The 24459-nt window shown below is 43.3% G+C and overlaps 2 protein-coding genes across 3 annotated transcripts; one reads left to right on the top strand and one right to left on the bottom strand.

Annotated features, from left to right (window-relative positions):
- Positions 1-146: 146 nt before the first annotated feature.
- On the top strand, positions 147-16996 carry LOC310812481 (paired amphipathic helix protein Sin3a-like). Of its 2 annotated transcripts, none has more exons than XM_083681062.1 (21): positions 147-218; positions 1888-2098; positions 2488-2667; positions 2980-3086; positions 3283-3598; positions 3919-4173; positions 4622-4774; positions 5075-5230; positions 5952-6038; positions 6283-6401; positions 6652-6862; positions 7275-7391; positions 7720-7958; positions 8135-8318; positions 8686-9286; positions 9409-9578; positions 9807-9980; positions 10194-10286; positions 10725-10819; positions 14023-14248; positions 14587-16996. In XM_083681062.1, exons 2-21 carry the CDS (start codon positions 1910-1912, stop codon positions 14818-14820), a joined length of 3906 nt encoding a protein of 1301 aa, XP_083537188.1. In that variant the 5' UTR covers positions 147-218; positions 1888-1909; the 3' UTR covers positions 14821-16996. The 2 variants fall into 2 exon arrangements, with proteins under 2 accessions (XP_083537188.1, XP_083537189.1); XM_083681063.1 differs by lacking the exon at positions 147-218 and adding an exon at positions 263-313.
- A 590-nt stretch (positions 16997-17586) lies between these two features.
- On the bottom strand, positions 17587-22850 carry LOC310811859 (cellular retinoic acid-binding protein 1-like). Its single transcript, XM_083680198.1, has 4 exons — positions 22710-22850; positions 21001-21179; positions 20239-20352; positions 17587-17876 (listed from the first exon to the last, which is right to left on the bottom strand). The coding sequence occupies exons 1-4, from the start codon at positions 22777-22779 to the stop codon at positions 17826-17828; spliced, it is 414 nt and encodes a 137-aa protein (XP_083536324.1). The 5' UTR covers positions 22780-22850; the 3' UTR covers positions 17587-17825.
- Between the last annotated feature and the right edge of the window lie 1609 nt (positions 22851-24459).

Here is a 24459-nt window from a genome sequence, read left to right as displayed (position 1 = left end):
TTTTTGAATAGGCCCGCATCCTTTCTGTTGACTGACTGGGAAGTGGGAATCTGACCAGTGACCAATTATAATTTAGAATGGGAGGAGACTGACCCGCCTTCATCTGAACCACGCCTCTTTTCAAGGAACGAGATTGTTGTTAGCGGTTTTGCTAGCACGGGGCAGTTCTTGTCTGACATTTCAATCGGAGACTGCATCGTCCACCTTACTGCTTATAGGTAATTTACTGGTGATGGTCTGTTAAGAGTCATTTCTGGGTACAACACATTTCATCTGACGAGTTGTTGCTTATTGGTGGTCGCACTATTGCGAGGTGAGTTTTAGCTAGCCCATTTGAAGCTAACGAAATTTCTTAGCGGCAGCTTGCTCGCTCAGCTTCATGGTCCGAGTAGCTAACGCGGTAGCTACCGCTAAAGCTTGTAGTACCGCTAACCTTGTCCGAGTGACCGATATAAGCTAGTTAACTCCATATTTCCGATAGCGTTTCGTCATTTTCCAAACATTAAAATGAAAACATGGACCTTGCCGATTGCTCCATTTAGCTATGACAAAATAACAATGTCGAAAAGGTCGCTAGCTAAGTGGTCGATTGAGCTAGCTAGTAATAACGTCTTTAGCCAACGCAGCATCGACGTGATTCATGATGAGCACAGCCTGGCAAAACCGAATTGTAAATATATAACTAACTAGCGATTCTGACCAGGCATGATTAATAATGAATGGTTGCAAACTGGAATTTACGAGGAATATTTTCATCTTAATTGTAATTCGGAAATAAAAGTCGACTCAGTGGTGGACTTGTTGTGTGGTCAGATCACGACAAATGGCACAACATGTTGCTAGCTAGCGGGCTAACTGAATGTATCTGTAGCGGCTAGCTAGCTAACTTCGTTGACGAGTCTTTGCCTGGTTTAGCGAGCTAACTCGTTTGTCTGTTTTCGTTATTGTCCTGAATATACGGCCAGTTTGCTGGTTAGTGAAATCAACTGTATTGCTTGTGTTGGCTAGCTAACGGTTGTGCTGTGGAATCAGCTTTGACCTGACATGCTCGTGCATTGCGTTAGCCACAAGTTCGGGCGCGCACGACTCGAGCCTGTGGATGGCGTCAGGCCCGGTCTGGCGGAGGGGGAGGGGAAGGGGTTGGACTAACGTCGGAGACAGGCGAGCTGGTTATGTTGCTAGCCAGCAAAACATATCCTTCTTTGGTTAGCTTATTTGTTTTCTTTCTAAGCTGTCTGACAGAGTTATTTTTTCATGTCGTGGTTATTTTTTCCGTGCCCTATTTGGTTTACTGTGCATTGTGCCATGACATGGGGAGTTAGGCGTCCCAGCCTGCTAAACCGCCTCCACTCCAGTTATTATAGACAAGCTGTCATCGTTATCATATGTCCCGTTATTTAAGGCCGATCACTACCTACGATCGTCATTGCAACGCCCCGATTGCACAAAACGTGATTGTCCCAAGCTGGTCGGGAGTTGTGTTGAAGGAGGTAGCTAGCTACTACTACCGTCCCGGTGAAATCCAAATGCAGTGACGTGGACGTAAGGGTTGCCCACTGCTGCAGCGTGTAGTTGTCCAGAGTCACTGATGTTGACCGATCTCAGGACACTACCAAGCGAGCACAGGTCTTCTGTGACAGAGAACATCTGTCATGACTGCATTCAGTATGAATAAAAAGGTGTTACCTCATCAACCTTGAAATGAACAGTGTCAGACAGACCTGAGTGAACCGAGATAATGAGGCTGTACCATGATTATCAATTACTCATGAGAACAAAATTCTAAGACTGTGCTTGGCATTTAAGCCATTCAAGACATCACATTGCTCTTACTCTGTCATTGCTAACATGTCTCTGTCAACTGTGTTATTTGCTCTTGTATTATAGCTCCTTTGAGTATGAGTATACAATGAAGAGGCGCGCGGAGGAACAGGAAACAGTATTTGCCCCTCAGCAGCAGCAGCAGCGTCGCCTCCCAGGCTCCGCTGAGGGCTTCCAGCACCGTGCCCTCGCCCCTGCCCCGGCCGTGTACGAGGCTGTTACAGACAACATGCAGCCCTCCGCTGGTATCCAGTACTCCATCCCCCAAGGATACCAGGTATGGGTTTAGACTTGTATGGGTTGTACACACTACGACAGAGAGTGTCTTCCATCTTCCAATTGGATGTTGAAGTTACATGGGACTGGAAAAATGGGCTGGCATTAGGATCTCTGGGCTACCAGTACTAGGTTATTTGCAAACGTATGAAGAATTTTAGCCTAGTTTGACCAGAAGTTTGTAAATTATGGCTAATTCATGCAGATTACATTTTTAAACTTTTTACATGTTTTGTTGCTTCTGCCTATTCTCATATTGTTAAATTGTAATGACAGCATTCACAGTTTGTCACACTTCTGAATTCCTTCTCTAACCATTCCTGTAGATCTTAAAGGATTGGTGGGTATGGAATTAAGCTTGAGAATGCTAATATCTGCCTGAACTTCCAGGTTCCCACCATGCCTCAGAGCTCCAGTGGTCATGGACATGCCAATAGTCCTGCCGCTCATGTTGGGCCCCACCCCCACAGCCCAGCAGTCCAATCACAAGGGGCTGCGGTGGTCCAGAGTCACGCCCACCCTCCCACACCAATGGCCTCCACGCAGGGCCAGCAGTTCCAGCGACTGAAGGTGCTTTTACATAACTGTGAACTGATTCACTGCACACCCATTTGAAAAGACGGACTTGGTCTCAAATTAATACATGTATTAAACTCAAGCGAGCTAGACCTACAGATCAGCCTAATGATAAGGTATGAGGGAAGTTTGTCATGACTTCACAAAGTTGTGTGTTATAACAGCTATACTTGTAAACTATTCAAAAGCATGATGGATGGTGCTGAAAGAACTTGTAGACACTTCAGTGAAGCTTATTGTGATATTTGATGGTCTTAATGCCTTCTATCTACAAAATGTATTTGACCTTCCTTACTGTGTCCATAGGTTGAAGATGCTCTGTCCTATCTGGACCAGGTGAAGCTGCAGTTTGGGAACCAGCCTCAAGTTTATAACGACTTCCTTGATATCATGAAGGAGTTCAAGTCTCAGAGGTCAGTTTCGATGCGGGGTGGTCCTTTCACTGTAGCTTCTTATTCCTCCACACATTTTCACTCTGATTCAATGTCAGACGTGGACATTCTTGTGTTTACAACAATTGCCTAGACCTCGTTGTGAACATGTTTGGATGAATGGTGGAGAAACGGAGATGCCGTCTGAAAATATTCACTTCATTATCTTTCCTCACAGCATCGATACTCCAGGAGTGATCAGCCGAGTGTCTCAGCTCTTCAAGGGCCACCCCGATCTCATCATGGGCTTTAACACCTTCCTGCCGCCGGGCTACAAGATAGAGGTCCAGACCAATGACCTGGTCAACGTGACCACGCCCGGTCAGATTCATTACATCACCCCCCATGGCATCTCGGTCCAGAACATCCCTCCGACAGGACCACCCAGCCAGCCGGTGCCTCATCACCAGGCCCTGCAGCAGCCTGCTGCCCCTCCCGCCACCACAGCAGCCCCACCTCTGCCTACCCAGCCCACACCAGCTAAGACCAGCAAGGTCAAGACTACACTCAGTTATAGTGTTAGGGTTATACATTTATTACTTGTATGAAACAGGAAATATACTTAAAAAGTATATTTTTATAAGTAAAAGTATATATAGTATACAAAAAAGTATTGAACTTTAACATATGTAATAAGCACTGAAAAAAATTTATTCAGTTTTTTAAGTGACTGATTCATTTGCTTATACAAAAATTAATTTGCTAATATTGTATTTATTTATATGTGTAAAGACGAATACCTTTCTGTGTTACTGATGTTGAAGCATGAAGTGTTGAAGAGGGAAAGCTCATTGTGGTCTCTGGTTTTCCACAGCCGATGCAGTCTCCAGCCCTGACTCCGACCAGCCAACCCAACCCGTCTTCTATCCCCTCGTATGCTTCTCCTCGCTCCCCCTCGGTCCAGTCCCACACCCCAGTCAGCAGCACACCCTCTAGTGGCCCACCCCTACAGAACAACCAGCCTGTGGAGTTTAACCACGCCATCAACTATGTCAACAAGATCAAAAACCGCTTCCAGGGCCAGCCCGACATCTACAAAGCCTTCCTTGAGATTCTGCATACCTACCAGGTGGGAACATTGATGCTTTGTCCCAATTCACGACCCTTTTCCTGAACTGCGCTTCCTCATTTGGATTTAAAAGTATGAGTTGGTGTGAGCATGGACACAAGGCAGTTTTCCACCACATCTCTTACACCACTCAATTCCTTTTAAATCCATGTGGGGGAGTCCACACATCACGAAAGGGGATGCAGCATTTGAAACCAGTCACAGAAAGCATTCAATTCAGTAAACCTTTTAATGCTCCCAGAACGTTGTGCTTAACCGTCAAGACACCCTCCAGAAAATGTAAACACACACACAGAGTTGGAAGGTGAACAGGAATCGAGAATATTCAAGCACACACTGGAATGTTGTGTATAGCATTAGTGTTTTATGCAGCACAACAGAACCAGTGTTTTTTGTTTTTAGAAATGACCATAACCGTTATCTGTTTGCTGGCTTTTTTTTTTTTTAGAAGGAGCAGCGTAATGCTAAAGAGGCAGGGGGGAACTACACCCCGGCATTGACTGAACAGGAGGTCTATGCCCAGGTGGCAAGACTCTTCAAGAACCAGGAAGACCTCCTCTCCGAGTTTGGCCAGTTCCTCCCAGACGCCAACAGTTCAGTGGTAAGTGTTGAATCTGATAGCCAGAAGCTGTATTGCAAATGGTACTTATTTTGCTCCTGACTCTGCTGGTTGGCATACTAGAGATGAGTGTCCCGAAAGCTTCGTAGCACTAAGATCATCTCTTGCCCATCACCAACAATAGACTTTAAACTATTTTTTAAATGCTACAAGTTTTCAGGAAACTCCTCATAGATAAGTTGTACATCCCCTCAGAGACGTTGTATTAGAATGCCCTGTTCTTTTATCTGCCAAACGTTTCGTGGCGTTATCCTAATTTAAAGTGCTCCTGTCTCTCCCCAGCTACTGAGCAAGACCACGGCGGACAGGGCGGAGTCTGTGCGCAACGACCACGGCGGCACGGTGAAGAGACCTCTGCTGAACAACAAGCAGAGGTTCAACCAGAACGGCTGTCCAATTAGGAGGCACTCCGGAGTGGGTGCCACACCGCCGGTCAAGGTAACTGCTTCTCGTTGACGGTCAACTTGCCCTCAGCAGGATTTCCAACAAGAAGTTAAGAGTACGATGAGATGTTACAGCACTTAAAGTTGGATAATGAGTAAAACAGGGGACAGGAGCTCGAACATCATTGATGGGCTGAAGAGATACCCAGCTGGGTCCTCCTATAGGAAACTTAGTACTTGTGTCACTGAGTTAAAGCTCACTCTTCAAGTTGAAATACCCCCACCTGTGCCATCGAATTGCTAGCTTTTTGGTGACGTAGCTGGTTAATGTTGGATGTTTCCGGGGCGGTGTTTTGCCAATATAGAGGACGCAAGATGGAGACAGTGGTGCTGGGACCTGTATTTGCATTTGGGTTTAGAAGGGTGAGTGTGACAGAGTTGAGATGGTAAACTCACTCCTCCAAATTGAAATACCCCCACCCATGCAATGGAATTGATAGTTTTTCGGTGGTATAGCTGGTTAACATCCATTGGTTCGGTGGCGGTCACGTGTTAGCTTTACAGAGGACGCAAGATTGAGACTTGTGAGCGAGGAAGCGAAACTGTTTCTTTGTAACGTGAAGCCTTTTACATGTGTACCATGTACACATTTTTCATTACCTGTTGGAGTCCATAATCATGCTATATGCTTGTAATTCTTGCCCAGAAGCTCATTGTCCAATATGTCAGTCATAAAGCAATCCTGATTCGCTCTCTACTCTCTTTTGCCATTGCAGAAGAAACCCAAGTTGATGGGGAAAGACCATGCCATGGCAGAAGCCAGCAAACATGGCATTGGCACTGAATCTCTCTTCTTTGAAAAGGTCAGTATTTTAGACCATAATCTCTGCTCAGATTAAAAGCAGAACAAATGTTATGTGAATATTATACAGGTATGATGTGAATGAAATTATTTCAGCAATATTAAACTTTTCAAACTGCCCATTGTATTATCCTGATTCAAATGAATTAATTGACTGTCTGATGATGAGCAGTATCCCTCCTAACATTTTGTGGAGCTATTCAGTGCATTCCCTTAGTCTTTGTTGAAGAACCTCTTTATCACAGGTGAGGAAAGCCCTACAGAGCTCAGAGGCCTATGACAACTTCCTGCGATGCCTGCTCATTTTCAATCAGGAAGTAATCTCTCGGGCTGAGCTTGTGCAGCTAGTGCTGCCATTTCTGGGGTAAGCTTATAGGCACTGTCACTCGAGTGTAACAGCTGTTCATTTCTACATTGATGATAGGTATTCAGGAGTTTTTCATTTCATGAAAAATTTTAATTTTCATTGCATTATTCAGTTGTGTTCATAGGCAGCCTATATAATTAATATCTAAGAATATTAATTAAAGTTATATATTTTTCACAATTAGCTTTACATACACCTATATGCGTTAACCTCCCAGCTAACACCCATTGTGGCATCTTGCCTACAGAAAATTCCCAGAGCTGTTTACCTGGTTCAAGAACTTCCTGGGCTACCGAGAGTCCACCCACATCGAGAGCTTTCCCAAGGAGAGGGCCACAGAGGGCATTGCCATGGAGATCGACTATGCTTCCTGTAAGAGGCTGGGCTCCAGCTACAGGGCGCTGCCTAAGAGCTACCAGCAGCCCAAGTGTACAGGCAGGACCCCACTGTGCAAAGAGGTGAGAGCAGCAGCATTGAAGTCAGTCATTTAGGGAAGTGGTTCCCAACATGGGGGGGCAGGACCCCTAGATTTGGGGCATTCATATTTTCAACAAATAACTAAATGTAGCATTCCATGACCTTGCCAGAGTGTGTTATTTACAAAAAAAACCTTGAGACAGGGACTGACATCAGAAACCTTGAGACAGGGACTTTTTCTGATATACGTCATTTTGAAAAGAAAAAAATTCTTCAAATGGGGAGGTCACAAATTATGTGTGAAATGGTGAGCTCCGGGTGAAAAGGGACTTATCATGAGACTTTCTGCATCAATGAAACGGCTCCATTGTGTTATTAGTTATGTATAAATTACAGATGTTCATCGAATCAAATACAACCCCGATTTGTAACTAACTTTTAACTAACTTTTAGGTGCTTAATGACACATGGGTGTCATTCCCTTCATGGTCAGAGGACTCGACCTTCGTCAGCTCCAAGAAAACTCAGTATGAAGAGCACATTTACAGATGTGAGGACGAACGCTTCGAGGTGAGAAACACTTGACCCTTGCATTATGACAGCCAACTGGAATGCATAGAAAACATATTCAGCTAACTCCCATGTTTTTATTTTGTGCAATGTGTGCATATCGGATTGTAAACAGAGGGTGTTAGGGGGGTGGTGGAGACTTGCTGACTACTTCCTACGTCCCCGGAATCTCAATCGAGAGTCGATTTATTTGTTAAGTTTGTGTTGAGTTGAGCACAGATCTACATTTAGCCTTGGAATGCAAGATCCAATGTTGCTGAATTGTGTCATTCATTACTTTACTTGTTGCATAATCTTGTGTCGATTGCTCTGCTCACACCCTCTGCAGCTGGACGTGGTGTTGGAGACTAACCTGGCCACCATCAGAGCCCTGGAGACTGTCCAGAGGCGGCTGTCCCGCATGTCTGCAGAGGAGCAGGTCAAGTTCCGGCTGGACAACACCATGGGCGGTTGCTCTGAGGTCATCCACCGCAAGGCTATCCAGAGGATATATGGAGACAAGGCCGCTGACATCATCGATGGGCTCAAGAGGAACCCAGCTGTGTCTGTTCCCATAGTGCTTAAGAGGTTCGATACGATGACAACGTTCCCTCTTCATCTTAGAAGTGTAGAACTGTAGCTGTTGTATATGTTATTCGATGAATGTACGGTTAATTTAACTGTCCCAAAAGCTTGTATGCATGGCTTCAGCATGTTAATCATGGTGAATATTCTGAAATAGCTTTGTGTGTTTGTTTGTTCAGGTTGAAGATGAAAGAGGAGGAGTGGAGGGAAGCCCAGAGAGGCTTCAACAAGATCTGGAGAGAGCAGAATGAGAAATATTACCTGAAGTCACTAGACCATCAAGGCATCAACTTCAAGCAGAATGACACCAAGGTGTTCCGCTCCAAGACCTTGCTCAATGAAATTGAGACAATATATGATGAGGTAAGAGGTGGTGAAACAGTAATCACTTTATCTCTCAGCGAATGTCTCTGTCAACAGGTTGAGGTAATGTTGGAGGCCCGAAGAAACCATAACAGTGTAATATCACCCGTGCCATGATATTTCATCTATAAAAAGAAGCCAGATTCTAATGTGTAAATCTTCAGATCTTGGCACTGAGTATTATTTACTTTTTATTATTGATTAAATAAATTTCTATCAACGGGCTGACACAGCGGATTGGGTGCCAGCATGCTATGGTCTGTTTGAGGCCCAAGCTGAACCCACTGACTGACACCACTTAATTAAATTAAAACCCTACCGTGGCGAAGATCTCAGGTGTTAATGTCTTCTCCATTGTTCCCTACAGCGTCAGGAGCAGGCGTCCGAGGACACCACCGCCACCACCCCTCCTAGCGGCCCCCACATGACCCTGACCTATGAAGACAGCCAGATCTTGGAAGACGCCGCCGCGCTCATCATCCACCACGTCAAGAGACAGGCCGGCATCCAGAAAGACGACAAGTACAAGATCAAACAGATCATCCACCACTTTGTCCCCGACATGCTGTTCGCGCGCCGCGGAGACCTGTCGGACGTGGAGGAAGAGGAGGAGGAGGAGGAAGAAGAGGAGGCGGCAGCGGCGGCCGAGCTGGACGAAGACAGCTCAAAGAAGCACAACGGATTGCCTGGCAGTAGCTCGGCCAAGTCCAAGCTGCTCTTCAGTAACACCGGGGCCCAGAAGCTGAGAGGCTTAGACGACGCCTACAACATGTACTACGTCAACAACAACTGGTACATCTTCCTGCGTCTGCACCAGATCCTGTGCTCACGGCTGCTGCGCATCTACGGACAGGCGGAGCGGCAGATTGAGGAGGACTGTCGGGAGCGGGAGTGGGAGAGGGAGGTCCTGGGTGTCAAACGGGAGAAGAACGACAATCCTGCCATCCAGCTGAGACTGAAAGAGCCAAGTAAGTCGAGAAGCACCTCCCATTCTAAACATTTAGTGGACATGGTTACACCCACTAGACGTTGTAGGGTGAGATCATTACTATACATGTATGAAAAGTATCCTTTTTCTTTTCCCTCACAGTGGACATTGAAGTGGAGGATTACTACTCTGCCTTCCTGGAGATGGTTCGAAACCTTCTGGATGGCAACATGGAGCCAGCCCAGTACGAGGACTCCCTTAGGGAGATGTTCACCATCCACGCCTTCATGGCCTTCACCATGGACAAGCTCATCCAGAGTATCGTCAGGCAGGTCAGTACAGGCCACACAAACAGAGTTTGGCCCCTCAGAGGATCCAATCAGATTAATTTCAGAATTTTACCCTGAATTGCTCAGATTTGAACTACAATCCAAATTCTCTTCATATACTCGAACGGAATGCTCAAAGATGGCAACGTGGTGTCCAGTGTCGAGGCAAAACTCTGTATTGTGTATGACTCTGACTCCACCCACACGCCTTTCGTTGTCTCCCGTTTCCAGCTCCAGCACATTGTGAGTGATGACGTTTGCGTGCGGGTGACCGACCTCTACTTGAGTGAGAGCACCAACAAAGCCACGGGGGGCGCCCTGTCCACCCAGGCCTCCAGAGCGACGGCTGAGGGGGCGTACCAGCGCAAGGCAGAGCAGCTCATGTCGGATGAGAACTGCTTCAAGGTAAATGACACCTGCCTCTGAAATGCTCTCTCTCTCTCTGACTTCTCTCTCTCTCTCTCTCTCTCTCTCTGAGTTTTGCTTACTTTCTTTTCGTCCCTCTCTCCCCCAAGTCTCACACTGACTGTTTTCTCTAAGACTTTCTCTCCCTATGCTCTGGAATGATTGTGTCTCTGTATGTGGTTGACCTGTGATTTTTGACTTCCTGTGGTACAGCTGATGTTTATGAAGAGCCGGGGGAGTGTGTCTCTGGCAGTGGAGCTGCTGGACTCTGAGGAGGATAACTCTGATGAACCGGCAGAGGCAGAGGTGTGTGTGTGTGTGTGTGTGTGTGTGCGTCACAGTTGTACATGATGAAGCAGATCATCAATGTTCTTTCACAACTGTATTCTAATGATACAGTATCAAACGTGTGTGTGTGTGTGTGCGCACTCGCAGTTTCTCCTTCACCTCAGTGGTACACATACAATATACCTTACACAATACACTCATCATCATTTGCAATATATTGTTTTCATTAGCGGTGGTCCCCAGACCTGGTCCTGGAGGTATGTGTAGGCTTTATCCTGATTGAGCTTAATCATTAAGTCAAGACTATGATCAGTTGAATAAAGCGTTTTAGTACTATAAATTCATCTTAATGTATTACAATACACACTCGCGTCCCTGCGTCTCCCAGCTGTCAGATGCTTGCTCATGGTACTTCTCAAGCCGCTGTGTAACTGTTGTGTTTTTCTACTTGGACAGCGGTGGTCTGACTACGTGGGAAGGTACTTGCACTCTGACTCAGCGTCTCCAGAGCTCCGTGAACACTTGGCCCAGAAGCCTGTGTTTCTCCCCAGGTGAGGCTCCAGCTGTGCCGCCCCCACACCCCCCACTCCTCCTCCTGTCTACACACAGCTAAAGCATCTGCCCAATGGCTCTAGCCAGCCAGCCATGGCACTGTTTCACTAGCCAAACCAGCTCTGACAAAAAAAAAAACCCGGCTCATTTTGAGAATGAGTGCAAACAAAGCCGTCCCAGCAGGGAATAAAAAATAAAAAAAAGGTTCTGGGTCAGTTTTTAGCACAAACCCAACTTTCAGGGCTCTCCGTAGCCTCAAACTGGGGATCCCGAGTCTGATCCGGTCAAGCACTTGTTGTCGAAAAAGTTATGCCATAGCAATGTTGACTGTGGGTCATATTTTTCAAACGTTTTTCCAGAAAAGTAAGCGCAAATATAAGTTGTTATGTAGAAATGTTCATAGTGCCTGTCATCCTGTTGGAGAAAATGTCATTGGCTGTCGACTCCAAGAGCTGCTTGTTGTTCCTCCATTTCTGGCCCCTCTGCCTTTTTCTCACTAAGATTGCACTTTATCCTGCCATCTTTTTAATACAGGGGACTATTTATTATAATGTTGCATTTTTTTTTAGATTATATTAGTAAGCTAGTATTTATTTGAACTTTCTGCTCAACAGATGAGTCATTCAATTATTGGGTTAGAATATTCAAATTGTATTGCATTTCATTCAATTATTTTATTGTGAGAGTAAAGGCAACAGTAGTGATTTGATATAGGCTGACAGCAGAATCATGAGTACTTTTCACATTGCTTACAGTAGCCTATGTGTGTAAGGGAAAGTATTTTTATACCATCACTCATACTAGTGTTCTGTACAACAATTATTTTCTCTGCTAGAGTATAGACTAGCCATTTGGTATTCCTGAGATTCTATGTGTACACATTGTGCAATGCTCTCAGTCTTTAAATTCATTGCATTGTCACTGTGGCCATTTTTCTTTTGTGGCATTGATATGAGATGCAAAAAGGCCCTTTGGTTGGACTAGACTGAAAAATGTAGCAGAGAAAAGGATTAATCTGAAACCATAGTTTTCTTTTGTTTTATCTTTGCCGTATCATCCTATGCCCTGTGTTCATGTGATTGTATTCATACGAAACGTTCTGTATGTGACTTATTTAATCACTGTTTAGATAAACTGTAAATGTTGTACGATTTGACATTTGGGTGTTCAGTGTACTCGATATAATGTGTAAAACAATTTAAGGATACAGTGCACTCCCGTTGCAATCTTTTTGTTGTGGGTGAGGTTTTTATACGAGTTTACAAGACAAGTGCTGATAACTCATGATAAAACCTGGTCAAGCACATATCTAGGCTATCTGCAACACTTGTACAGAAGAGAGGGGCTTGTGAATAAAATGATGGTCTGAATTGTATGCTCAAATGTTCGTGTATTTCTTTCCAGACGTCTCAGAGCATTGCATGGAAGGGTGGTCGGGTCTTCTTTTTTTTGCCCGAGATGAGTGTTGCACATCAAGCCTGTCTGTCTTTGGTTTTCAGTGCTTGTTGCCGTTTTTTTGAGATGGCTTTCCATGATGTGTCATACATTTCAATGGGCTGCCAAAAGACCTGCTCAAAAAAAACAACTCCTCAATTTTTTGCTCTGTTTTTCTCTCCTTTTTAACCCATTGCATAAATTCGATACTTGTCTTGACCTGATATGATTTATCAGTGCCCTCACCCACATTTTGTCTGTGTTTCTCATATTAGAAATTATGAGAAGTTGGCACAAAACAATTTAAAGACATGATGATTCTCTTCCTTTTCACCAAAAAAAATACTTTCAACAGCAGTGGAAACCAGACATTTTTTTGCAGTTAAGTTTGATCTTCATTGCATGGTCATAACGCTCTGTACATTGTAAGTGGAAGTATGTGCACATCAAAGTATTTTCCCACCCATATCCTGGCTTGTCAACCCTTTTGGCGGCAATGTTAAAAGTGTGTCGTTTCTCCCATTTTATTATTGGAATTTGGCTACTTCACTGTTATGTCTTTAAAGTGGAGCCCTGAATGCAAAATATGCTTCACGGTTTCTGTCCTCGCTCACCTGTACCCTGTGTGGTAAGTACACATTTAAAACTTTCATTCAAGCGGGGTGAATAGTAATTGCATTTTTTAATGCTTGCAAAAAATCTGGATTCGATTTGGTTGACCCAAAATATTGTTTGCCAAGGATATAAAGACTTTAACAAGAGAATCATTATATGAATGTCATATAAAACGGAAGTGCACTGTACAGAAATGCTTCTGCTACTGCAATAGAGCCTCCCTTCCCCTGATGATTTGGTTTCCCTGTTAAACTGTTAATGGGTGAGTTGCTATGCATGGGTATGGGTCCACTCAAATTTCAAATATTCTTCGGTGCATTGAAAGTAACTGTCAGTTGTTACAGCTTTGTGACGGAAGAACTGATAACTTTGGCTCAAATGAGTTAGACTGTAGACTTTTTTTTTTTTTTAGCATTTAGTGTTATTCAGCTATTTGGGCTACATTGATCATGGACTCATTTAGGCTAAAGCTTGTCATTAGATTCTCTGCCTGTGTCCCAAAGCTCATACTGCCTACTGTTTACAAAAAGTAACTACTACATACTATTTCGAGCCTACCGTTCAGTAAAATGTACAGTGTGCAGTAAGCAACACATTTAAACATACTACACCTCAGACGCACGTGTCACCTGTAGCTTTGTGGCGGAAGAACTGATAACCAAGAACCAAGTTGTTCATGGTAACTGGTTACATTTTGCTACTGCATGTCTCCCTTACTGCTCTATTGAATTGTGGGACTAAAATCGGAAAGGACTTCCTTTTATTATTATTATTATTACTTCCTGAATAGTGTGCAGGAAAGACAAATCTAGTATAACCGATCATCCTGGCATTTTATACGTGTAAATACATGCTCAATTTCGGGATAAACTTTTTAATCTTGGATCTTGAAAACGCTACTAAATGGGTTGCAGTATGAGCATTCGGACACTGCCTCAACCAATGTGACCACTGGAAATAGTGAAAATTATTGCAATCTCCACTCACAAATTACTAGCAAAAAACACACCGTTTGAACAATTTTGAAATGTGCGTGAACTATCCCCTCAACGTTGACTGAATTCTCTTATTTGTGGGTATAGAGCTGGGCACAGAGGCAAGGAATGTATATCACCTGTATTTCTAATGGCAAACTTTGTCCTCATCCAATCAGGAATCTCCGGCGGATCAGGAAGTGCCAGAGAGGGTGGGAGGAGCTACAGCAAGCAGCGAAGGCAGCGAATGCGGCCAAGGCGATGTCCCAGAAGCCCCAGGAGGACGACGCTGAGGACCTGAAGAAGAGAGAGTGCATGTTCAAGCTCAACTCTTACAAGATGGTGTACGTCTTCAAATCTGAGGACTACATGTACAGGCGCACCGCATTGACACGGGCTCACCAGGTAGGCACCACATGCAGTTCAAATGCTGGTCCGGTTTCTCCACCCTTCAAGTGTGTAGTTGTGTACTCTCCCTCATGGGTATAGAAAAGGAATGGACAGTTGTTAGAGATATGGTTCCATGCTTACACCAATCCTATACTTTTTAATTCCATTTGGTGGAGTACACAAGCACACAAACTTCAGAGAAAGGGTCTGTCATTGGGGAGCAACACACAGATGTATTTTCAACTGATATGTCAAGTTTACCTGTTATTGTGTTTTTGGAGATTTTTTGTGCAAAAAAAAGAAAAGGAAAAAGAAGCTTAGCTTATGTCTGCCTTCTATCTCTCACTGTCTAGTCCCACCAGAGAGTGCACACTCGCCTGCACAGGCGCTTTCAAGGGCTGGTGGACACCTGGGCCAAGGAGCATGTGACCAGCGAAATGGCGGCCACCAACCGCAAGTGGCTGATGGGCGAGGGGCGCGAGGGTCTGTTGCCCTGCACTACAACCTGCGACCCCGAGGTCCTCCATTACCTGAACATCAACAAGTATCGTGTCAAGTATGGAGGAGCTTCACTCGGGGCGCCATAGTCCCACCCTCAGTCCAAGGAACAGATGTTGGGATAGTATCACTGCTCACCGTCATCAGCAGAAATCAACATGGCAGCAATTTGCTGAATGCCAGAGACTAACAGAGAACTTTATATTTGTTTTTATAAGGACTTTTAAGATGGGTCTACTTTTGCAGGACTTCATGCCAAATTCCAGGGGTGGCCAGCTATCCATCATCTGCTATAGAAACCACATCAGTCTTGAGAGTGGGAGGATGACTGTAGACAGTAGATACATGAACTATAATGAAAATGTATCTGCATCAGGTCATGAGGTTGTTTTTGGCCTTGAACTGTAAAATTGTATAGCCTGTGAATGTTGATTTTAATTTTTCTTCAAGTGGTATGGGTATGTGTACTAGGCTATATATGCACAAACATCTCTGGCAACCACAGTGCAGATATATGGTAAAGACCCATGCCAGTATACCAGGTTATACCAGCCAGTCAAGTACAGTAAGATCTGACTGCCTACACACTGCTGATGTTCTGTAAATAGCTTGTTTATAGCTTTGTCCTTTTTTATCACAGATATGTGCATTGATGTGTAGTGTACCCCTAACAAACTTAGTATGAACCTTAGTCAAAGGTTGCTGAAGAGAAGTACAGTATATTGAAATTGCAAACATTTTAATTACGGTTTTTACCAAATGAATTTATTAGAGCCTTTTTGCTTTGTGTTCTGTGTTTTGTTGTACAAGCCTTCAGTAGCAAAGTAGAACTTTTTCTTCTTCTTGACAGTTTTCTACAGTGTGTTTCCAGACAGTACTGTCTACAACAGCTGATTTTTTTCACTCTTGTCCCTTGGCATCAGATCCCATTCAGAATTTCTGAACAGTGAATGTAGCCTAGAAAGAATTTATGCTTTTTGTGTACATGACATGGGTATAATGTAATGTACGCCGTTTAATCCCGCTGTATCAATTCTTCCCGTCAGTATGAAATCAGTGTTTCTGCATCAGTCCAAAAGAGGAACATGAAGTATTCTTATTATGGTGGAAGATGATGGAGGCCATTTGTAGCTGACAGATGTAATGTTTTTCAGGTTGAGAGCCACTCACAGAACAAACCTTTATTTCAGGTCCAGGTGTAGCCCAAACAATTGTTGTTAAAATTGTATGCTACAGCCCAGTCCTGTCCATGTCCACAATAAGATGAGCATTGACACCCACATAATGAGTACATGTGAATGTTGATAACCATGTGACCTCTAAACAGTTTTATCATCAAGAAGAGACAAAAGCAACCAAGCAATAAGTACAGACTGCAGTACGACAAGCTATTTTATTTTTTATTTTTACAGATTCAAAAAATGAATGTTTTATTTCCTTTTTCACAAATATTGTTCCCCCAATTACTGTCTTATCTGAGTTTCCTGTATTGAGGGTTTATAGTGATAATTAGATTTTCCCCACTGCAATTTGTCAGTGTTTGAATTTGAAATGTATTCAAATGTCTTGGCTGAGGGTCAATGCAAAGTTACACTTTTGTGGTAAAAATTGCTTTTGTTTAAATACTATTCTGTGCAACACATGCAGTACAGTACCTCTCATGTCCAACTCTTCCCTTGAAGTCTTTCATTTTTGTCCAGCAACGCTTGTCAATTCACATGAGAGAGTAGGCATTCTTTGAAAAGATTGTGGTATGAAAAATAAATTGCTAACCATCCTCTGATCAACATTGGGGACCCTAACCCTTTCCAAAGCAGACTGTTCCCTAATTTCCTGTGCAACAGTCTACTGGAGTGAATTGGATCAGCTACACCAGCCTCTTCGTTGTTATAAGTTGTTTGGTGTGGAGTGTGGACTAACCTATGCTCTCAAAGGAGAAACCTCAACAGGAAAAAGTTCCCTATCAACACATTTAAGGAAGATTTCACCCCACAATGCTATTCCAGTCAGTGCTGTTACCAGCTATAGACAATCTTGGATTTGTTTGTTACTATCTCTAGGACTGATTTTTATTTGTATATTTACTGTGTTGAATATGGCGTACAGGAAGACTACTGGGCAGCTGGATTGTACATACAACACAAATACTGCATTTGTACCTTGTTTTCTGTGTCCCTTTCTTTGCCACCTTTTCTCTGACTTCTACAATGTTGTATACCTGAGTGTATTAGTATGGTGTTTGGCATTAAACTATCATTTGAATAGACTGAACCTGTCATCAGTTTCCTTTCTTTTCATCTTTCCCTTTCCAGGTTTGGTGAGATGAGGCATCACAGCCATCATCTGTTTTGATTGGACATTGTCATAATAATATTCTGCGGGGGTGGGGGCGGTGACACAAATTGAGTTTATTTATGTAGCCACATTCAAAATGGCTCACAGGAAATTAGCATGAATGATTTTTAAAGTGCCATTGGATTCCATTTGCCTCAGGCAGTGATTTGCAAGCCTTTTTGCTGTGACCAAGTGCTCCCTTTGTTTCTTGCTGCCCATATCATAAAATGGGATATTTCTCAACCCATATCATAAATGGGATTTTTCTTACTAGTGCCTACCTTTGTAATAAATCTGTTATTTTTTTCTTGCTAGTTGCTACTACACATATCATACATGGGATTTCTCTTGCTTGTTGCTACCCATATCATTAATATGATAGTTAATGTGAATGTGAATTAATGTGATTAGTGTGATAATCCTCCCATATAATGAATGGGGTATTTCTTGTTACACATAAATGGGACATACTGCTGATACAATATGTTGAAATATAAGAGAAGGCACACATTGTTCTAGGACTATTCTGTTTAATTTCTCACACTGTCAAAACACATCAAAATACAAAAAGGAAGGCAATTGTGTATGTCTTGTCTAGATACTATAAATGAAGCATTGTGAATTTGGAAAAGCTGAAAGAGACGTATGATGCTATGTTATGAGTGATGTTTCTATGTCGAGGGCTTTGTTCTTGAGCTGTGTTTTACTGCAGGGAGGTGGAGCTCATAAAAGATGATCCATGTTCTTGTCTGTAGCTCCTTTATTCCCGTACATAAACACGCGTGCACACCACATCGCCTGCTCCAAAGGTCTGAAACAAAAGGAACAGAGACAAAAGATTCCGCAATCAAATGCTGCATCCCAATTTTCCACCCATTTCTCCGGAGGTGTGCACTTGTGCATTCGCCAACATGGATTAAATGTACTGGACTGGACTGGTTTGGGAGATATGGTGGAAACTCTCTTTTACTACTACACATTTAAATACACGTGGGGGGGGGGGGGGCACAAGTGCACAATTTAGGGAATTTGGATGTAGCATAGCGTCATCATCATCAGCTCATATGCTCATATTCTATTGTAGATCTGTGTCCAAGTACTAAGACATAGAGAAGATTTAGCATTTATCTCAAATTCATTTTCCAATTGTCAGATAGACCGAATGACTGCTTTATCACACAATTACATTTCGTAAAAGAAGGAAAAGGAAAACACTTAAGACACAACTGGAAGAGATTTCCTCTCCATAGACATCACTCAATTAGGAGGGTGGCAGCGGGCTGTGAATGAGAGAGAAAGCAGAGGCAGAGAGATAGAGATCTGTGGGTGGTGGGTGATGGTGCCTCAAGTCCCAAAGATTTATGGGAGTCTTAGAAGCATGGCGAGACTGCAACTGCACTTCTGTCAGCACCACGGATCATCATTATCCCAGCACAGGGATCAAGGGACAGAGGGGCGGAGGGAGAGAGGGAGGAGAGAGAGAGAGAGGGAGGAGAGAGAAGTATCACACAGCTTTAAAGGATGGTAGTAAGATGGAGCCATCTGCTGTGTATATGGGCGTCCAGGGAGACATTAACGTGAGGTGCGTCAGGGACCATTGGCATTTCCTAACATAACATGATCAATGAGGCACATTATTGCGAGTCGGAGTAGGCAGTTTGGGCCAAAGCCAGTAGCTTTTCACAACCCCTGACTGCTCTGGTGGTGGTACGGTCCTGCACCAGGCATTAAGGAGAAGGAAATGAACCCTTCAGAACTAATGTGTAATGGGTTTGATACACCAAAGAACATTAACGTGGTCAATGTAAGAGAATTCTATGGCAACGAAAGCATCAAAGTGAATATACTAGTATGCTGTACTAGTATGCACGGTACGAATTCCACACTTGCACACTAATTACTGGGTGCCCAACATAGATAGATTTGACAATTGATATTGGCTGATTTGTTATGGGTGTGCCCAAGCCTGCTGCAATTCAAATCCCACAGGTATAGTTTAGGAGAGGCCATTCGACTGCACACACCCCCCCCCCATCCCTCAATCTCTCTCCCCCTCTATCCCTCGAAAGCTTTATTTCCCCATTAGCTCTCCAATGCTCTGATGTGGGCCATGTGCATGTCCCTTACCAGATTCCTTTGTCAACAGAAGAAGAGCAGGTTTGTATTAGCAAAGGATGACAAATCTGCTGTTAGCTCCTGAGATTTAACAAGCAAGTTGTTCTCTAGTACTGTACATCCACTAGACTGTTCAAAAGGTTTTGTGGTGAAACTCAAACTCATTTGACAATATCGTCCCAAAGGCCAAATAGTTTTGCTTATGCTCCACAGTAACACACAGGATTGTGTATGACGAGAGGGAAATATGTTTGACATTACAAAACAACACACATTACATCGGACCTCTCCCACTTCATCAGTGCTGGCACAAAATATGAGCAAACCTCATGATCTTATTGCAAAACAATCTGACCGTTGTCCAACAATCTAACCTCACAAACGATCGGATTACTTATCCACTCAATATGCATGCAAGGACACACCCTTATCTTGAGTAGAAACACACATATTTCATTTGTTTGTTTGTTGCGAAGACATTCTATCCAGAGATGAGTCCCTCAGTATCTGAGGCTTTCTCCCTGATTTCCCTCTGGGGTAAGTCTAAGTCAATAAAGAGGATATCCTCTTCACTTAAAAACTGGACTCTACACTTATTGGCCCAATCTATTGTTGTCCATCTGGCCTGTGAAAGCAAACAGGCCAGATGTTTACCCAAAGCACATTTTGTTCCTAGGCGGTGCAAAGTAGAAGTCAAGAAGTGTGTTTGATAGATGCAAGGACATCAATCGCAGCATGGAATGTGAGGTTTAACAACAAACGTATGCTAGCCTAATGTAATATAAGCTAGTGCCAGTACACCAAAGAACGTTCTTTGAAATCCCATTGGGATTTTTTCAGCTATGTCACGACACAGCAATGACAACAGTTTCTGAGTTCTGCCTGTGCAAGGAATACTTGGTTAAAACAATTATCTTGACTTGAAAACCAGTCATATGTTGACACCTACCTGTATACTGTTTTAGAGTACTGAGAATGATGCCTTCTCACTTTTGGGTTTAGAATAATAAACAGGCCCCAACTCTCTCCCACGTTTTTGTATGTTTCATGTTCCTCACCAGTATGAGTTGGTCCCCCCTCAGCTCCCTGGTCCAGAAGGTCTTTGGGCCGTTCCCATCCAGCAGAGTCTGTTTGCAGTACATCTTGCTCTCTGTCTCCCACGTGGCCAGGCTCTGTGTACAGAGGGGCTAAGGCATGAGTGTGATGCAACAAAGAGGGTCCATGCTATTGCATCATTGTGTTTCCCTGTCCTATCATCCTCACCAGGGGAGGCTGGCGGAGGTAGAAATCGGAGGATGGGCTCATTGTAATGAATGGAATGAGGAAATATCAGGTATCAAACACCAAACACACATGCTTGATACCATTCCTCATTCCCTTCCAAGCATTACAATGAGGATTTCTACCTCCACCAGCCTCCCCTGATCCTCACTTATCTACAAGGCACTGGATGGGTTTCAATACTCAAATGTAGCTATAGTTTCCACTCCTTGTGTCATTTACCTAATCCGTACATATCTCAATGGGATTACTCAGGGAGTAGACAAGGAACAGAGGTCACTTGTTTAGACTATTGAGGTAAAGCCATAGGGCACATTTCATGTGTGCAGAGTGGCACAGCCACAGGATAGGTGAAAGGGGAGATTAATGTTCTGTCGCCTATTCAGTTCTGTAATATTAGTGTGGATAAAGGAAAGGAGATGCAGTCAAGGAACGGAGGCCACTTTGACCATTGAGACACAACCTGCAGTACTAGTTTATATGCAGGTCAGTGGTCTCCTGGAGCCTGCACATCATTTCCTCTCTATATCAGCCATTACCAGACACTTCCTGCCATCCACCGTCTCCTCATTGAACTCTTGGCCAATCAGGAAGTTGATCTCGGTGGTGCGTACGGTCGTGGAGGTCTTGATGTAGAACTGTTCCCCATTCTGCCTGATCTCCACGTGGGGTTTGGAGGCTGCCGCCCCTGCCACCTTCCTCAGCATGGCATTCACTCCTAGAGCACATAACACCTGTCATATGACCTAACACTGCCATAAGCACTACATAACAAATCACATGTCAAAAGAGGTCAATTTTCAGATCAGTTCGAGAAATAGATGTCAGGTTATAACAATTGATTGAATACGTGATTGGCAAATCATGAAGCGAATCATGGTGACATTATGTGACTTCACACAGGTAGATTATTTGACTTTCATGGTCGGTTATAAGTGTTTATGACATGGTGTATGTCTTCAGTCCCCCCTGCTACACACAGATGAGTAGCCTAGAATTTGGCTGGCACCAGTGTCAAGAGAGAAAAAATATCTTTATTCCACTTCCAAAGGCGAAATAGTGTACCAAACAAAGGCATGCATCGCAGCAGTGTTACCTATCTGTGGTACAGTCGTGGTAGACTGACAGCTACTTTTCCATAACTTGAAATCAGAGAAGATATGAATGCCCTGTGAGGTTTTCAGGTTTTCTTACAGAGCAAGCACAATTGAGATTGTTATCAGCAGATGTTGCAAATATGAGGACACAATGACAAGGTGATGAATACAAGGAATGCTGGCGCCGTTAGCATAGATTAGCTCTCCTGTCGACCATGATAGATTTCTCCCAGGAAATCACTGCAGAGCTGCAATATTTGCCTCTTCTGTCACACAGTTACAGAGCAAACAATTGAATGAGACAATGTCTGTGTGTTTCCCAGTCATTCCCCTATTGCATATGTTTTCTGAGCTGGTCTTTCACACAAACACGGCATCCCCCCATGTCTGGGCAGTACTATGAGGCTTATTGTTCTCACTGCAATTAAAATCGGTGTACTTGACTTTCTCAGAGGAGAGGGTTTCAGTCTTTCCCCCTTTTTCTCTCATCTCTTTGTTCAACAATGAAAACATACAATGGAAACAAAAGCCAAAGTTTTGTCCAATGTGTAGACCTCAGATTGAGATCTCATGAGCAGTCACAAGAGACACATTTGAAACAACAAGCTGAGTGAATTATCTCACCCATTCGCGCTGACCAGCTGGGCTGAACAGTTCAGCATGGATGGGCCCATTCAAATGAATCTTAATGAAAATATGTTTGTGGTATAGGGCAACTAAAATAAGAATGAGAGCAGCCTTGCAAAAAACCTTACAACCCATACAGTTTTAGTATGTAATTTGCAATGTGCAACCTCAGTTTTCAACCAAAACAACCCAAGTAAAATAGAATAAAATGCAGCTCAATTTATCAACATACCAGGCAAAAACTAATCTACACTGGATGATCCCGATTCTGATCATGTACAGTTCTCAGATGATCAAATACGTTGGTCTATGTAAATCTTTGGAGGTCCCACACTCTATTATCAAGCTAATGCATTCATCTATCTCACTTTCTTAGGATATAATAGAATCCTGCTCAGGTTTTGTAAGTGAGACAGAAGACACAGAAGGAATGATTTTTGGGTAATGGTATGAGTAATCCGTAAACTCTCAAATAGCTCTAAACGGTAGAAGTAAACAAGTAAACAAACAAACAAATGTCTTACCCAGGACTTTTAGCAGATCATCGAAATTCTCACTGCTTCTCATTTTCCAAGTGCCGGCAAAATTGGGCATTTTCTTAGGAAGGCTTAGCCTGTACCTGCCTCTCTGTGTCTCTGTGCCTCTTGATGTGGTCTGTATCCTCTTTATCCTTTGCTCCTTTTCTCTGTCGCTCTCTCCCACCCTCCCTTTTTTCTCTCTCTCTGTGTAATGATCCCTCACAGCATGCCTCCCTCTCTCTCTCACTTTCTCCGCACTCTCTCTATCACTTTCTCCCTCCCTCCCTCTCCACCCCCCCCCTCCCCCCCCCCCCCTCTCTCAATGGCAAGTCTTGAAAGTGAGTTAAATGCCCTTCCCGTAATTACCATTTTAAATGAAAGATGAACTGAGGTCCAGGTGGTCTCATTGTATGCTTGCCATATAAATGAAGCCATAGGATATTTAACCAAGCAACTCAGGATCAAAATCAATAGCTATAATCATCAAGTTTCAAGATTCAAGAGGTCTTTGAGGTCCGATATATGGAGATTCTCCCCATTTGACAAGCTCTCTCCCCCTGGCAAAGGTGTAGAAACAGGCACCCCAAGAGAATAAGAGGATACACACACACACACATACACACACACACACACACACACACACACACACACACACACACACACAAACCCCCCAGCAAAGTCTGATTTGTTCCTTTCTGATGGTTCTTCATCCATCACTATGACAAAGTGCCTTCCAGACAGCAGTTGATAATTAATGTATAGAGCAGGGTAGCAAGCACTCTGTCATCCCTCCATGTAGTGTCACGTTAAAAAGACATCTATTTCCCTATGCGTGCTCTTTTGCCTCCGTTTATCTCATCAATCAATACATTTGTCTTTAGTCTTGGGGTGGTGTTTTTCTTTCATTCTTTTAAAACAGAAATAGTTGGATATTGCGTCAAGCATAAACGAAGAACACAACATGAAGACGACATGAATGACTCACTCCCTTGGTTTGTGTTGTGAGCCTGTAGCAGCCTTTGTCATGTTTTCAGTAAGTTGATTTACAATCATGTCGTCCTACAATTAATTTATTCCTTCTGTGTTGTGAGGAAAAAAAGAAACATCCAAGGAATAGTTCCCCCAGTTTAATATCCCTTGATAAATGTTTTGAGAGTTGTAGTGTTCCTCTTATTACTAACATATGGCTTTAAAGGTCGCTTTTTGTTTCGCATATTCAAAACTTATGTTAGATTCATCATTAATTTGTCATTTAAGAACGGTATGTCCTCTAACCAAATATGTGTGGGATAGGAGCACATAATTGTACCTACCAGTAATATATAATTTGCAATATAATTTCACACATTTTGTTTCAATACCAATAGGTAACAGCCATCTTTGTCAAGACCTTAATTTTGCTCTGATCGTTATCACTCTTTATAGGTCCCTCATTGTTGCCAATATGTTCCACACTTTGGACTATGAAGTAAACCACATATTGGATTTTAACTAAATTGACTTCTCACTAATGGAGCCCATCCATCTAACTACTAACTAGCACAAAGAGAAATGACCTTACTTGTCAGAACGTCACCTCCAATAGATATGCTGAGGCCCCCTGGTTATAGGAACATCAACTAAAGATATAAGCCATTCAGACCACCAAATCACATTGTCCTCTCTTAACCCTGTTTCTCTATTGGACAATGGACTTCCCAAGGGACTAGCCCAGCCCTTACTCCCTCAAAACGCTGCAGCCTGCATGGACTCCAAA

Source organism: Argentina silus, assembly GCF_951799395.1.
Source record: "Argentina silus genome assembly, chromosome: 11".
Classification (NCBI taxonomy): domain Eukaryota; kingdom Metazoa; phylum Chordata; class Actinopteri; order Argentiniformes; family Argentinidae; genus Argentina; species Argentina silus.
This window is presented reverse-complemented; position numbering and strand designations above follow the sequence as displayed.

Bases quoted from the DNA above. Each gene is read 5' to 3' on its own strand.
- LOC310812481 (XM_083681062.1), top strand. From the start codon at position 1,910: ATGAAGAGGCGCGCGGAGGAACAGGAAACAGTATTTGCCCCTCAGCAG. The intron at 2,099-2,487 runs GTATGGGTTTAG...CTGAACTTCCAG, and splicing joins CCATCCCCCAAGGATACCAG to GTTCCCACCATGCCTCAGAG. The intron at 9,579-9,806 runs GTCAGTACAGGC...TCCCGTTTCCAG, and splicing joins TCCAGAGTATCGTCAGGCAG to CTCCAGCACATTGTGAGTGA.
- LOC310811859 (XM_083680198.1), bottom strand. From the start codon at position 22,779: ATGCCCAATTTTGCCGGCACTTGGAAAATGAGAAGCAGTGAGAATTTC. The intron at 21,180-22,709 runs GTAAGACATTTG...TATGTGCTCTAG, and splicing joins TGATCTGCTAAAAGTCCTGG to GAGTGAATGCCATGCTGAGG. The intron at 20,353-21,000 runs GTAATGGCTGAT...CTCTGTACACAG, and splicing joins TGGATGGCAGGAAGTGTCTG to AGCCTGGCCACGTGGGAGAC.